Raw genomic sequence first — 16,859 nt, forward strand, 5'->3', positions numbered from 1 at the left:
AGAACAGTCTCTAATAGTATGTCAAACCAGAAAACAAAATGCAACTGCTAGCTAGCTTTAGAGATACTATATACAGATATATAAGAAAACAGAGTCAGCAAAACTTACAAACTTCGTCACTTCTTACTCTCCAGATATTCGGAACATACCTAAAAATTTTCAACAGATATTGTATGATCTTAGAGAACTCTTAAAATAATACAATATTATGGAATAGTCAAATTAAGTTATTAAAACCAAAGCAGCTGTTTCTTGATGTCTTCAGCCTTTTAACCTAAGACCCAAATAGTTTAACTCTATCAGTGAACATTTGATCCAAGAGTTGACTTTTTTTTTTTTTAAAGATTTTTTATTTATTTATTTTAGAGACAGAGCACAAGAGGGGGGAGTGGGAGAGGGAGAAGCAGACTCCCCGCTGAGCAGGGAGCCCGACGCGGCACTCGATCCCGGGACTCCAGGATCGTGACCTGAGCCGAAGGCAGTCGCTTAACCAACTGAGCCACCCAGGCGCCCCCAAGAGTTGACTTTTTTAAATGCCATACTCTTAAACCTCTTTCAAAAATACTTAAAAATGCACATAGACTAATATATTACTGAGAAGTTTATCTCATTTCTTTAAATATGGGCCATGGGCTGACTTGTAGAACAGTGGGTAAGCACAGAGATGAATTAGCAATTTCCTTGTTTCTTTTCAAGTATTTACACCAAACAATGCAACTGAAAGAACAATTTCTGCAGGGAAAAATTAGGTGCATGATTCTCATTTGTAGGTTACAATGAAAACGGACTCAAATTGCTTAACGAAGGGGAAATTGCACTGCTTTGGGTCAACAAATATCTGAAGGGTTGCAGTTTTATAGGCAACTGAAAAATCTGAAAGGTAATAAAAAAGTAAAAGTAATGTCTCTTGGTGTAGAAGATTTAGGACATACTTTTACAAGTAAGTTTCATAATAGCTGATTTTTCATTAAATCTAAAGAGTCTGTAACACACATATGTATCTTATTTCAAAAGAGGCAGTGACTCAGAGATGCTTAGATTCAACTTCCGGTTCAATCAAAGAAAAGTCCAAATGTTTGGAATTAAATGATCCACTACTCGCCAAAAATCCACAAAATATTCACACCGGACAGACCAAGATTAACTCTCCTATAAAGAGAAAAAAAAAAAGGTTTTAGTGGAATTGACTGAATGTCAAGCATTTAGGGTCTTTTTTCAAATAATGAAAACAAGAGTCTTGACAAGGAATACATATTTCATCAATGACATTTAATGCTATTCTGTAATGAGTTAGGTTACATATGGTTTATCAGGTGAACCCTAGTAATAGTAACTGCTTTCTTAACTGTGCTTAAAACCCAAATTTAGAACAAATGGATTTATGGGGTGTGGAAAATTAATTTTTTAGTAGATCTCAATAACTATTACACCAGATAGAGTTAACCAAATGATTTTAGCAAGTAAAAGTATCAATTAAAATTTTAAAATAGAGGATATAGGGATGCTAGGCCTCTTAGAGAATGTTACCTATTCAACTTGAATTAGGGATTTACCAATTATTACTGATGCTTTAGTGAATTTGTATATGGGGATTATTGATACAGCCTCAACTAAACCCTACTGTATATATAACAAAAAGAAAAATCTACTTCTACTCCATAGAGTACTACACCATATTCAAAGTACAAAGGGAAGAGAGGGCTATAAGCTAAATTACTCATCTAACAAAATAAGAAATCAACCTCCAATGTCTCAAACTGAAGAATCAAGAGAGAGCTACATGCCTCTATTATGTGGAACCATGAGAGTAGTGTTAGAAGAAAAGACTAAATCAGTTTCAAGTGGGCTTGGGAACACAGGGAACTGCTCATTTCTGTCATGAACTTACAGCACTACAGAACTTTAAAAATTATGAGTAGTTGTTCATTTTGATAAAAAAATTAAAAAATATATATATATTACAAAAATGCCCTTCAAAGAAGGTAATTTCTATATTAACTGGTTTTTCCCACTTCTTCAAGGAACTTCTTCACCCAAACTGCAAATGATAGGGGCACCTGGCTGGCTCTGTCAGTGGAGCATGTGAGTCTTGGATCTCGGGGTTGTGAGTTTGAGCCCCCTGTTTTATTTTTTTAAGATTGCTTAAAAAAATAAAATAAAATCTTAAAAAAAACCCCTACAAATGATAAATCTCAATTTGATAGAAAGAAATGTTTTAATTTTGGCTTTTTTGTATATAAGGCTAAGCATCTTTTCATGTTTATTAGCCATTTACACAACACTTTTCTGTGAAAGTCTTTCAGTCTATGACCATTTTCTGTTTTTATTTTCTAATGAATTTATTTTTTAATTTATTATTATTTTTAAAAATATTTTATGTATTCATTTGAGACAGAGAGAGAGAGCACAAGCAGGGGGAGCGGCAGAGGGAAGGGAGAAGCAGGCTCCCCATTGAGCAGGGAGCCCGATGTGGGGCTCAATCCCAGGACCCAGAGAGCACGACCTGAGCCGAAGGCAGACACTCAACCATCTGAGCCACCCAGGCACCCCTCTAATGAATTTATATATGTTCTTTATATATGATGGATATTAGCTTGGATTTGCTATATGTGTTCCAACCATAATATTTTGTCTCAGTTTGTCATTTAGCTTTAAGCTTTATTTATGGTTTATTTGCTGAACAGAGCCCTTAAATTACTGTGCAGTCAATTCTGTCTAGATTTTTTTTTCCCTTTTGGAAGTAAAACATTCATCTCATTCCAGTAACTGTACAAATATCTGGCATTGAATTGATAATGTATTTGGATCAATCTGCTGCTTTATGGGCATGATTCCAAATGGACTATATTTGAGCTACTTGCATATTTCCTTTAAGTTAGATGATAGTAGTTTTTTAACCATTTGATTGTTTTAGAATGTATTAAAAAGATTAATCAATCATATTTAAAAAGTTAATTTCAAAGCTTCTTTTCCCTTGGTTAAGAAAAAAATCTCAAGGGCGCCTGGGTGGCTCAGTCGTTAAGCAACTGCCTTTGGCTCAGGTCATGGTCCCAGGGTCCTGGGATCGAGTCCCACATCGGGCTCCCTGCTCAGCGGGAAGCCTGCTTCTCCCTCTCCCACTCCCCCCTGCTTGTGTTCCCTCTCTCGCTGTGTCTCTCTCTGTCAAATAAATAAAGTCTTTAAAAAAAAAAAAATCTCAAATAAATAAAACATGTATTAGTTTTAGTCTAAAATGTTTCTTTCCCAGTGTAAGTTGCTTACTAAGAGAAGATAAGCACTTCAAAAATTTTATCAGTTCTTTTTGGCTTCTGGTAAGTTATTAACCCCACTAAGTACTTTTTTTTTTTTTTTTTTTTTTTAAGTTTTACTGATTTATTTGAGAGAGAGAGGGAGAAAGAGAGCGAGCAGGGGGAGGGGCAGAGGAAATCTTCAAGCAGACTGCCCGCTGAGCATGGAGCCTGATGCTACATGCGGCTTGATACCACATCCATGAGATCATGAACTGAGCAGAAACCAAGAGTCGGATGCTTAACCGACTGAGCCACCCAGGCGCCCTCCCTAATAAGTACTTTTAGTTTATTTTAAGTAAGCTCTACGCCCAACGTGGGGCTTGAACTCACGACCCTGAGATCAAGAGTCAGATACTTGGGACACCTGGGTGGCTCAGTCGGTTAAGCGCCTGCCTTCAGCTCAGGTCATGATCCCAGGGTCCTGGGATTGAGTCCTGCATTGGGCTCCTTGCTCAGCGGGGAGCCGCTTCTCCCTCTGCCTCTGCCTGCTGCTTCCCCCTGCTTGTGCTCTCTGACAAGTAAATAAATGAAATCTATTTTAAAAAAAAGAGAGAGTCGCATGCTAACGACTGAGCCAGGCTGGCGCCCCCATAATTTTAAATTTTCTAACAGACACCTTAAAAATTTTATAAAAAGTAAAAAGAAACAGGTGAAATTAATTTTACTAATATATTTCATTTAATCCAATACATCCAATGTATTAATTCAACATGTAGTCAATGTACCAAGTTATTAAAGAGATCTTTTACTTTTTTTTTGGTCTTCAAATTCTAGTCTATATATTTTACACTTACAACACATCTCATTTCAGATGAGTCATGTTTCAAATGCTCAATGCCACATGTGGCTGGTGGCTGCTCTATCAGACAATGCAGGTCTAGAACATGTATAAAACAGGACGCCTAAACAAAAGTGAAAAGAGGCATGCATACCAAAACTGGAGTGGACCTTAGATGTTTTCCACTCCATGCCTTTCCCTTCACATTTTCTCAACCTCAGGTTTTTAGACTCTCAGACCTTTGCATTAGCAGATTTACCCAGCTTTACCTGCAGTCCTGTTCCTTCAAAACATTATTTGATAACACTAAAATTTTGAATCACCAAAAGGACCATACAACAATTCTGAATTTATTGTTAATAGCATGTGAGCTTCATTACTACATATTTAGAATAACAAAGTAAACAATTTCAACTGACCATTTTTCCACCCCAGTTAACAATAATATGGAATGGCTGCTGACTCAGTCTTTCTGGAAATATAAAACATTTTGCAGAAGGCTTTGTGTCTGATATGGGATGGCTTTTGTTTTGTTTTTAAATTTTAAAGTGGCGAGAGCCTGATATGGATCTCAGAGTTGCTCCTCTGAGGGACACAACTGGAAAGCCAATGATGTGGTCCCATGTAATGGAGGTTGGTGAGGAATGAAGGGACTTGCCCAAGAGAGCAGAACTGGCTAGTGACAGGGCTGGGCTTACACTAGAAGCCCAATCTCTTGTTCAGTCCACAATCCTTTCAGTATATGATGCTGCCTTCTGCAGAATCTTAACAAAGGAAGAAAAACAGTAAATAAATTAAGTACTTGTGTTTTTAAATAAGCATCAATACTTACCCAAGCATTCCTGACTCTTTAGTCTTTATGATGTAGAGGAACATTAACAATGTATGAAACATATTATTTCGGCCCTGGAACAAAAAGACAGCAAGATTTAAACCAAGCCAAACAAAAAATTATGCGAACCAAACAAAAAGATAAACGCAGATCCTATCAGTTCACATTCTACTAACTCAGAATTCCGTGTAATTCAGACTTTCATTTGCATGGATTTGGACAGAAACTTCAATGGTCCAAAATATTAACACTTACAAAGGTGAAATGTTAAACTTGAAAAAAGGAAATTAGTATTAATTAATAATAGGAATAGGAATTTGATGGAGAACACAATTTATGATTATAGTCAATGTAAAATTTCTTAGTAAAGAAGCTGGTAACACCACCAAGTGCAAAGATCATCAGCAGAAGTGATGTTTGCAGTCAAGAGTAAAATACCTGAATAGAAATGTGAACTGGTACAATAATCTTTTGTAGAAAGTAGTTTTATAATGTATTTTAAAAGCCTTGAAAATATTCTATAACCTAGAATTCCACTTTTGGACTTTAAGCTAACAAAATTACCCAAAATGCAGATAGCTATATCCATAAAAATGAATACTCAGCAGTGTTTATAATAATGAAGAATTAGAACATCCAAAATGTCCAACGATAGGGGAATGGTTGAATACATTATGTTATAATCTTATGATAAACTTTTTTACAGCCATTAAAAAGTGTTTCTATGGAAGCTTTTTAATGGGATGGAAAATTATGGTTTTTTAAGGTAATTAAGAAGTTAATTTTTAAAAAGGAAATAAAATTACATAAATATGATTTCAACCCATAAAATAGCACAGAAAAAGACCAAAATGAAATTTACCAAAGGCAATACACCAAAAATGTTAACAATAGCTGCCTTTAAGTAATGGAATAATGAATGATCTTTCTTCTTTTTCTTTCCCAAATTAAGCATATATTACTTTTATAGTTAAAAAAAGGGGGATATTCAAGAAATGCATTTTCCCTAATTTAAAAAGTTTACCCATTCCCTAAACAAGAGACTCTAAAAAATATTATCAAACCAAGTCATCCGTGACACTCTGTAATAGCAATTTTTACATTTAGAAGTACCTTTGGAAGATTGTAGACATGACGCTGGTAGATTAGCTCATAATGGGGAGGGTTGATAGCACTCTGATAAATGCAAAAAACATTCTCATTTGTCACATCTGTAAAGAAAATATGCTACATTAACAAAACAAGCCAACCTCTCTATGTATCTCATGTGAAAACCTCAACCCATTCTTTTAGGAAGTTTATACCTGGTTTATTTGGTGTCTGAACAAAGTGCTGAGAAGTAAATGTTTTTCCGTCAGGGTACTTAGGATGTGGAGGTAATCTGGAATCGAGGTAGGTGCAAAATACATGCATGATGATCTGAAGATGAGGAAACAATTTTTCAAAATCAGCATGAAAATCTATCATGGCTTTAAGCCTTTGTTTATAATGACTCCAATTTTTAAATTTTTCCCTAAAGAGAGAACTAGCAAAAATGCTTTCAAGTGGTTACATTTATAAGATGAAATCTATAAAATGAAAAGAGAAAAGCAAGACATTCCCAGTTTTCTGTTAAGTGGATTGTTCACACCCATATAGTTAACAACAAAAAAAACAATGGGGCGCCTGGGTGGTTCAGTCGGTTAAGTGGCTGCCTTCGGCTCAGGTCATGATCCCAGGGTCCTGGGATCGAGTCCCGCATCGGGCTCCCTGCTCAGTGGAGAGTCTGCTTCTCCCTCTCCCTCTGCCTGCCTCTCTGCCTACTTGTGCTCTCTATCTCTCTGTCAAATAAGTAAATAAAATCTTAAAAAATAAATAAATAAATAAAAATACACATATATTCTCAATTTGAGTATCAGCATTTGAAACTTCATTTTTACATATAACGTCATTATTAAAACAATAAAGAACATGATCTTGAAAAACTCTTAAATGCTCAAAAACATTATACTCTTCGATTTCATCAATCTTAATTCTAGGATTTTTTTTTTTTAAGAGAGCGTTAGTGTGTGTGGGTGGGGAACAGAGGGAAAGGGAGAGAGAATTTTAAGCAGGCCCCACTCCCAGAATCTTATGGCTGATTTCACAACCCTGAGGAGATCATCACCTGAGCCAAAATCAGGAGTCAGAGACTTAACCAACTGAGCCACCCAGGCTCCTCTAGGAATCATGCTTTTTTTTTTTTTTTAAAGATTTTATTTATTTATTTGACAGAGACACAGCGAGAGAGGGAACACAAGCAGGGGGAGTGGGAGAGGGAGAAGCAGGCTTCCCGCCGAGCAGGGAGCCCGATGCGGGGCTCAATCGCAGGACCCTGGGGATCATGACCTGAGCCGAAGGCAGACGCTTAACGACTGAGCCACCCAGGCACTCCTAGGAATCATTCTTAAAGCCATAATCCCAAATAAGAAAAAAATATGCATCACGATATTCCTTGCAATCTTATTTAAAACAGAAACTAAATAATTCTCAAACTTTTAGCTCCAATATAAGAAAACAGTTGAGTGTGTGTAATAATGAAAAAATACTTGAACATTGCAAAAGTGAAAAAAGAATATAAAATTTTACATGTGGGATGATTACAACTATGATAAAAACATAAAAAAATAGTGCAATCCAAGTAAAGGGAAAAAAAGAAAATACACCAAAATATATTTTTTTAAATGTTTTTTTTTATTTATTTATGAGAGTCAGAGAGAGAGAGGCAGAGGCAGAGGGAGAAGCAGACTCCCCACCTAGCAGGGAGCCCGATACGGGACTTGATCCCAGAACCCTGGGATCATGACCTGAGCCGAAGGCAGACGCTTAACCATCTGAGCCACCCAGGCGCCCCCCATACAACAAAATATTAACAGTGGTTAAGATGCTGGTAAAATTTTAAAATTTTATTTCTACCTTAGTTTCTAAATTCTTTTTAATACTTATTTTTATAATGGAAAAATAAAAGTATATAAATATAATAACATGGAAAAATGTTAAACCAAAAAAAAAAAAAAAAGTAGGGACTTACAGCAGAATCAGTGGGCAGGTCTGTATCCCACTTGCGTCCTTTGAAGTCTCCACCTCTATTCCATCGAAATGAACTCATACAGCCTCCCTGAGAAAGTTCTGGAGAAACAAAGATGAAATTTAAAAAGCCAAAAAAATAAGAAAAGAAAAAAGGCCAAAGGGCTACAATAAGGGAAGCATATCATCTTAAAAACCTGATGAAAACACCCAAATATAAAGAAATACAAGATATAAAAGATTAACTTACATATTACCATTCGGGGTTCTTAAAAAAGTCAGTGTCATGTGGGGAAAAAAGGTAGGGCAGAACTGTTCCTGAGAAAGTGACTAAAAAAAGATAAAACAACATACGGTAATGTGTGAACCTACACTCTATTCTGGTTAGAAAAAAAAGGGTATGTTTTGAACAATTGGAAAATTTGAATATGAACTGTGTATTAGATGATATTATAGAAATATCGCTAATTTTAAAGGTCTGTTAAGTGTATTGGGGTTATGTAGGAGAATGTTCTTATTTTTAGGAAATCGCATGCTGAAAAGTAATGATGTCTATAATGAATTTCAAATGGTAGAGCAAAAAAATAAAAGTGCATGTGCATATATGTAGAGAGAATCAATGACAGCGAAATGTTGGTAACCATCCAACCTAGAAGGCCTATATAGTGTTCGCTGTACTTTTTAAGCTTTTTTGTATATTTGATTATTTTGCATACATGTGTACATACACATATTTTTTGGATACACAAATATCCTGCTATCAGGCAATCTTGCCAAAAATTGCAACCTGAATTTACAGGAAATACAAAGGACAGAGGATCATGTAAAATTACACCCCATGGGGACGTATTCAGTAAAATCCATACCATGGGCAACTCTATAGGACAAACAATTCAGTTTTTTCAACAAATAAGTTGCAGAGGAAAAAAAAAAAAAAAAGGATGGACAGGAAACCTATAGCTTAAAAGGAACTTATAAGATTTATTTATTTGACAGAGAGAGAAAGAGAGAGAGAGTACAAGCAGGGGGAGTGGCAGGCAGAGGGAGAGGGAGAAGCAGACTCTCTGCTGGGCAGTGAGCCCGATGTGGGACTCGATCCCAGGACTCTGGGCTCATGACCTGAGCAGAAGGCAGACGCTTAACCGACTGAGCCGCCCAGGTGCCCAGGAACTTAAATGCTTGCTTTATCAACCAGTCATACCATGTGATTATATTTGAATCCCAATTCAAATAATACCAGAAAAAGTAATTACACATTTTATGAGTTGGTTGGGAATTCATACATAAGGTATATATTTCATGATATAAAGAAACTGTTAAAAAATATTAGGTGTGATAATTGTATTGAGGTAAAGGCCTTATCTTTGAGACACATACCAAGCTATATATAATACAGAAAGGGAGGAGACAGATGGGGCTATGGATAGGGCTTGGGATGCCCAGGGACTGAAGGCTGCAGGGACCAGGGGCTATGTACAAGAGGCTTCAGCATTCTGTTGTGTCTAGTTTTATGAAAATCTGCATTCTCCTTATAATAAAAAGTTTCTTAAAAGTCACGATAAATGATTATTCCTGAACCCTAGTCCAAACCCAGGGGAGAGAGGGGGCACCATAACGCTTTCAAATTAAAATTTATGAGAAATCTGAAGAGTGAAATACTATTTCTAAAACTTGTTTTAGTGATGAGAACATTTTACAGTTTATCCAAATAAAAGCAGGGAAGCATAAAGAGAGAGTGTGGAATATCAGGGAGGTTAAATTTCCTGATTCTCACGCCAGTCTCCTCAGAAGATCACATTTCCTTCCCATAATCTGGACATAACAGAAATACAAAGAAGCAACATATTAAATATGAATTACAAGAATTGAGAGAAAGAAGGATCAGCATGTTGAAACTATGAAGAATGTCACAGTGGTATCCATTTTTGGTAGTTAAAAGAGTAGCAAATGAGTGAAATATTTACTTGAGCCCATGTAGCTCATATTTAAGTTTCCCTATATAGAATAACATTAGTATTTTCAAGGCTAATGATATCATTTTGACAATTCCTTTATTTATTTGAGAGAGAGAGAGCACAAGCAGGGGGAGCGGCAGGCAGGGGCAGAGGGAGAAGCAGGCTCCCCACGGAGCAGGGAGCCTAACATTGGGACTCGATCCCAGGATACTGAGGATTATGACCTGAGCCAAAGGCAGATGCTTAACCAACTGAGCCACCCAGGTGTCCCATTTTGACAATTCTTAAGCATATGAAATATAAAAACCAAAAGTTGTTCAAGACTTAATTAAGCCATAATTAAATATATATTTATAAAATATAAGATACTTAGTAATACTTAAATTTTTTTTCCCTGTTACTTTTTTTTTTTGAGAGAGAGAGAGAGTGTGTGTGAGTTGGGGGGGGGGGGGCAACAGAAGAGGGAGAGGGAGAATCTAAGCAGGCTCCAAACTCAGTGCAGAGCCCAATGAGGAACTTGATCTCAACGACCGTGAGATCTTGACCTGAACCGAAACCGAGCCGTCACCACTGAGCCCCCCAGGCACCCCTCCTTGTTACTTTTATTTACAAAATCTCAAAGCAGTGAAATTTTTTCCTCTTCAAATTACTAGTTACCTTTGATCCTTTCAAACAAGTATTCCTGATTTGGTGTAAGGTCTAGATACTGCACAATTGTATTCAAAGTTGGAATGAGAGGAGCTTTGACCAGCGCAGCTTGTTTCAAGCTAGTAATGCTAGCCTCTGTTAAAAATAAAACACACCGGACAGATTATTCTTCATGTGGGTTCTAAATGAACTTAAAATGCTCTTTCCTCCACAGATGTTGAAGGAATAAATGAAAGCAATAACAGTTTAACAATTTGCATTATCTACACTTTACTTACAATTTCTTTTTATCATTTCTGGCACGGTGGCCAGATTTATAAACACAGATACCACATGAACACACACTCCAAAAGCAGCAGCCAAATCCAGCCTGACAAATCTATAAACAGCTAATACACAAAATATTTTTGTGGGGTATGCATAAAAAGATACACGAGAGCTTTCAAAATCAGGTTAAGAAGAAGTTGCCTGTTACACCACTGATAAGCACAAACTTTTTATGACAGTTATTTCTCTTATCATGAAAGACAACTGTACAAAGCAATTAATAAACCAATAGAAATTTTCAGAATGTCTAACCTTACTAGTAATACTCAATGTTGGGAAAAAGGCATTCTTCTGTGTGACATGGTTACTAGAGGATAAACTGGTAGAAGCTTTTCAAAGGGTTATGTACATCAAAAGCCTTAATGTATTTATTCCTACTGAACTAACTCCACTTCTGAGAAATTATCCCTAAGAAATAATTACAAATGTACACAAAAATTTAGATAAAAGGATATTTACTCACAGCATTACTAGTAACAGTAAAGGGCAAAAACCCTACATTTTAGATAATAAAGATCAGTTAAATACAACATATTACACATACAAAAAAGAAATACAATCTAGCCACCAAAAACAGTACTGGAGAATATTTAACAAAATAGAAAAACTGGGGGGTAAAAGTAGGCAACAAAACAGTATGACCCCAATTTAATTAGAAGTATGTACATATATGTACCATATTCCCTCAACTCCTAAATACATACTTTTAAATTTTAATGTTCTTAAATTATGGTATAACATACAATTGAGAGATATACATACACTAACATATATATTATACACATACTAAAATATATATTGTATATACCAATATTATATATAAATATATGACTATATATATATTAGTATATATACTATATATACATACACACACATACATACACTTATATAGTTACATATATATAGTTAGTATCATAACCAAAAATAATAACTGGTTGTGACTTAAAATTGATAGTGATTTATCTCTGGAAGCAGAATTTTGGGTAATATTTTTCTTTGTGTACTTCTGTCTCTACTTTCCAGCCTCTCTACAATTAACATAGTATATACTGCATTTGTAGTCACAAAGCAATGTCATTCTTTTTAAAAAGCACATCACACTGATATTCCTTACTTATTTTGAAATCTAATTACTTAACACTAAATAAGTTATGGTATTTTAGGCAAATTGTATGGAACCTTAACAGTTTTATTTTTTTGCAGGTAAGAGAGTTGAAAATAGGTGATTTTAAATTAGCATTATTACACATTCCTTATGCTTTGTACAACTTGGAATTAATATTTGATAAGGAACTTGTATCTAGAATATATAAAGAACACCTCAATGATAACAAAGACAAATGATCCAATTTAAAAATGGTAAAGGATCTGAAAAGATATTTCTCCTAAGAAGATATATGAACAGCTAATAAGCACATGAAAAGATGCCCAACATCAGTAGTCATCAGGAAAATGCAAATCACAACCACAATGAGAAACTATTTCACACCCATTAGGACAACTATAATAAAAAGGACAGATAAGTATTGGTGAAGATGTGAGAAACTGAAACCCTCATACATTGTTTGTGGTAATGTAAAATGGTACAGCTGCTTTAGAAAAGAGTCTGCTGTTCCTCAAAAAGTTAAACATGGAGTTATCATATGGCTCAGCCACTGTACTCCTAGAGAAAGTTAAAACATATGTCCACACAAACACCTGTATACAACTGTTCACAGCAGCATTATTCATAATAGCCAAAAAGTGAAAACAACCCAAATGTCAATCAACTGCTAAATGGGTAAACAAAATGCAATAGATCAATATAATAGGATATTATTTGGCAATAAAAAGAAACAAAGTACTGATAAATGTTGTAACACGGATGAACCTTGAAAACATGTGAAGTGAAAGAAGCCAGTCACAAATGACAACAGATTGTAAGATTCCATTTATGTGAAATATCCAGAACGGGTCTGTGTAAATTGGTAGTTGCCTTGGGCTGGGGAATGGGTGATGGGGGAAACGGGGTATAATGGGGTTACTTTTCTGGGCGATGAGATACTCTGAAATTGATTGTGGTTGCACAACCCAAACCTCTGAACTGTAGACTTTAAATGGGTGAACTGTACGGTAAGTAAATTCTATTTCAATAAAACTTTTATTAGAAAATATATATATTAGAGACATTTAGTTTTGTCTTCACCTCAAGATAACAAAGTTGTTAAATAGCCCAGTACAAATAGAAAATTTCTGCTTGGCAGATTCACTGATGGTAAATCAAATGTTGGGCTCTATTTTCACATACCTCCTATCTGAAGCTCAGGACAGCCCATTCGTCTCATCTGTGTGCTCACAGACTCGATCTCTTGTACCAATGGCACTAATATTGTCTCATTGATCCACTAGGAAGAAACAAGGCAAAGATTTTACATACATAATTCTAGAGCATTTCTCAAATAATTCTTTTTTTTTTTTTTTTAAAGATTTTATTTATTTATTTGACAGAGAGACACAGCGAGAGAGGGAACACAAGCAGGGGGAGTGGGAGAGGGAGAAGCAGGCCTCCCGCTGAGCAGGGAGCCCGATGCGGGGCTCGATCCCAGGACGCTGGGATCATGACCTGAGCTGAAGGCAGACGCTTAATGACTGAGCCACCCAGGCGCCCCTCAAATAATTATTTTCATGAAATGCTAAGAATATTTACTGTCTTCTACTTGTATAGTGTGTATATATATATAGTATAGTGAAAAAGAATGAAGTAGCAGCTGCTGAAGTCCGGAAAGTTAAGTAGCAAGCTAGTAGAGTGTAAGTCAACTAAGTCATAGTCTTTTTTATTTTATTTTATTTTTTTAAAGATTTTATTTATTTATTTGAGAGAGAGAGAATGAGAGAGAGCACATGAGAGGGGGGAGGGTCAGAGGGAGAAGCAGACTCCCCGCCGAGCAGGGAGCCCGATGTGGGACTCGATCCAGGGACTCCAGGATCATGACCTGAGCCGAAGGCAGTCGCTTAACCAACTGAGCCACCCAGGCGGCCCAACGAAGTCATAGTCCTAAAGCACGTAGGCCTGCTTATTGCTGAAGAAAATATAAAAATTTCAGTTATATGTTAAGTTTATTTCTTTCTGTCCTTTCTTTTTTCCTTCCTTTCCTTCTTTCTTCTCTTTCTCTTCCTTTCTTTTTTCTCTCTCTCTTTTCTTTTTCTTTCTTTCTTTCTAGATTTATTTATTGATTTGACAGAGAGACAGCACAAGCGGGGGGGCAGTGGGAGAGAGAGAGAGAATCCCAAGCAGACTCTGTGCTGAGCATGGAGCCCCATGTGCGGCTTGATCTCATGACCCTGAGATCACGACCTGAGCTGAAACCAAGAGTAAGACGCTCAACAGACTGCACCACAAGACGCCCCATGCTAAGTTTTTCTCAAGTTTTTATGATTATTATATTTAACTAAAAGGATAATTTCCGATTTACATTTCTACAGTAATTATCACACATTTTTTCATGTCATGTTTATATTTTGTAATTAATAAGACAGTTTTTCAAACGAACATAATTGATTAACTCAGAAGGCTTACCCAATTCCCGAGCTGTGTGGAAACACATCTATTATACATATCAGATCTACTGGCTTATGAATATTACAATATTACTTTAGGACTAGAAACCTCAAATGCCACTTTGGATGGCTAATATCAAACTAATCCTGAGATGTGAAAAGATTGTCCAAGGAAATACCCCATTTGAATTGTCTGTGTGTTATGTGTTTTGTGTGTATGTTCATGGCAACTTCAACCACTACTTCTGTTTAACCATAAAATGGAACGACGAAAAAGTTTCAGATGAAAAACAAGTCTACAATTCCTTATACAAATTTGTGAATTAAGAAACCTTTTATAAAAACACAAAGTTTTTTGGTAATCCATTTAGCAAGCAAACCAAATACACTGGCAAGATCTGAACTGAATTCCCATGAGGCTACAGTGACTATTCATATGTTTTTTTGCAAATATTAATGTGGTTGATTACTGAGTGCTAACCAGACTCTGCTAGTAGTTATTACAAAATATATGGTATATGCATACTGCTTTAAAAAAAAAATCCAAAAAAACTTGAAATTTCAAGCCCTTATATAAGTAGAAATAACAGAGTATAGTTCTAGGGCATCATTTCACTTATTCATTTTTCCAACATGTACTCAATGCATTCCACTTGCCAGCCACTCTTGGGCTGCAGCAAAATTGCCTAAGGGGTTCAGGACTATATTCCCTACGCTGTACCCTTTATCCCCATGAGGGAATTTTTATGTTTATTTTTATTTATTTATTTTTTAAAAGATTTTATTTATTTATTTATTTGAGAGAGAGGATGAGAGGAGAGAGAGAGCACATGAGAGGGGGGAGGGTCAGAGGGAGAAGCAGACTCCCCGCCGAGCAGGGAGCCCGATGCGGGACTCGATCCAGGGACTCCAGGATCATGACCTGAGCCGAAGGCAGTCGCTTAACCAACTGAGCCACCCAGGCACCCCAGGAATTTTTATGTTTAAAAAGCCATCCAGGCTTCTGGTTCAAGAAAAGAGGCTGCTATTTTCATCACTCCCTCTCAATACCCTATTAAAATTATAGTAAAAAAATAAAAAGAGGAGCACAAGTGACTTCAATAGATTTCTAGAAGACGCAGAGTGGATGCATGAGAGCTGAAGGATGGGAGTGAAGTAGTGGCAGCCTCCACAGAATCTACATGGAGCCCGGAGTGGAGGAGGGCCCATGTGCCCCTCAGAACTTGGGACCTTCGAGTACTTCCCAGAGCGGGAAAGAGGCAGGGTTGAAACAAGGGAACTCACTCGCTCTGGATGAGTTGGTCTTCCCAACCTCCAGGTCAAGGATGAGAGGGTTCTTCTCCAAAACAATCGAAGAAACTGAAATATTCTGAAGTAGCTTCTAGTATATATTATCTTCTCTCTCTAACTTAAAAGTTCTCTGAAGGTGAGGACCTCATTCATTTCCCTCGAACTTCTGGACATAGAATAGGTTCTGACAGAAAAGCTCTTTGGGGGAAAAAAAAACAAAAAAAAAACCTGAAATAAAATAAAATAAAATAAAATAAAATAAAATAAAATAAAATAGGGGTGCCTGAATCTCTCAGATGGTTAAGCGTCTGCCTTTGGCTCAAGTCATGATCCCAGGGTCCTGGGATGGAGCCTCACATCAGGCTTCCTGCTCAGCGGGGAGCCTGCTTTTCTCTCTCCCCCTTGCTCGTGGCTCTCTCTCAAATAAATAAAATCTTTTTTAAAAAATGGAAAAAAAAAATAAAATAAAATTGAGCTGCTGGGAAAAGGAAGAAGATCTTAATAACTAAATATATTATCCCTTAATCCACTCAAAATAAACTGATTTACTAAATACGGAGAGAAAAAAATCTGATGAAAACAGACACCATAAGGTAAATGTCGTATTTATCCTTACATAGGTGCCATCCATATTGTACTTTTAAATATTAATTCTGCTATTCTAATGAGTAATTAATACCTCTAAATTATATTCTAATAACATATTTTGCATATTAAGAGGCACTAGTATTGTCCAAAGAGTAATGTCAGAACTTACATTTCTGAACTTAGCTGTCCATGAATCCATATGATCAAGAAGTTGTCTATTCATAGTCACTCTTGCCCAAACCTATTAAAAAATGTTTAAAATGAACAATCAGTGAGGAAAAATCCTGCCAGAAATTAGTCATTTTCCTGCACTCTCAAAAATATGTGGAAAAAGATATCTGAAAAACATCACAAACAATGACATTGATCTAATTAATATATGATAATTTTCTTACTTCCCACTTGGTTGCTATTCATGCACAGATACATCTTTAGAATTCCTTACATTGGTATGTTTAAAGAACAGTCTTGCTTTTATGAACAAAATAAAAATCTTTTTTTTTTTTGAACAAAATAAAAATCTTATATTTGGTATTAAACTGATGAAGTTACAGTTGAATGTTCTAATC

General features: G+C 36.0%; 1 protein-coding gene across 1 annotated transcript in view; it reads right to left on the reverse strand.

Annotated features, from left to right (window-relative positions):
• Positions 1-444: 444 nt before the first annotated feature.
• The window catches only part of TMEM209 (transmembrane protein 209), a 31,652-nt gene continuing 15,237 nt past the window's right edge, over positions 445-16,859 (reverse strand). The window contains exons 8-15 of the mRNA XM_021699308.1: positions 16,460-16,531; positions 13,163-13,259; positions 10,558-10,683; positions 7,950-8,047; positions 6,205-6,319; positions 6,014-6,111; positions 4,901-4,974; positions 445-1,149 (exon numbers count right to left, since the gene is read on the reverse strand). Coding sequence (XP_021554983.1) covers positions 1,095-1,149; positions 4,901-4,974; positions 6,014-6,111; positions 6,205-6,319; positions 7,950-8,047; positions 10,558-10,683; positions 13,163-13,259; positions 16,460-16,531 — 735 coding nt within the window. The 3' untranslated portion in view covers positions 445-1,094. The remainder of the gene's footprint in view (positions 1,150-4,900; positions 4,975-6,013; positions 6,112-6,204; positions 6,320-7,949; positions 8,048-10,557; positions 10,684-13,162; positions 13,260-16,459; positions 16,532-16,859) is intronic.

Source organism: Neomonachus schauinslandi, chromosome 12, assembly GCF_002201575.2.
Source record: "Neomonachus schauinslandi chromosome 12, ASM220157v2, whole genome shotgun sequence".
Taxonomy (NCBI): Eukaryota; Metazoa; Chordata; class Mammalia; order Carnivora; family Phocidae; genus Neomonachus; species Neomonachus schauinslandi.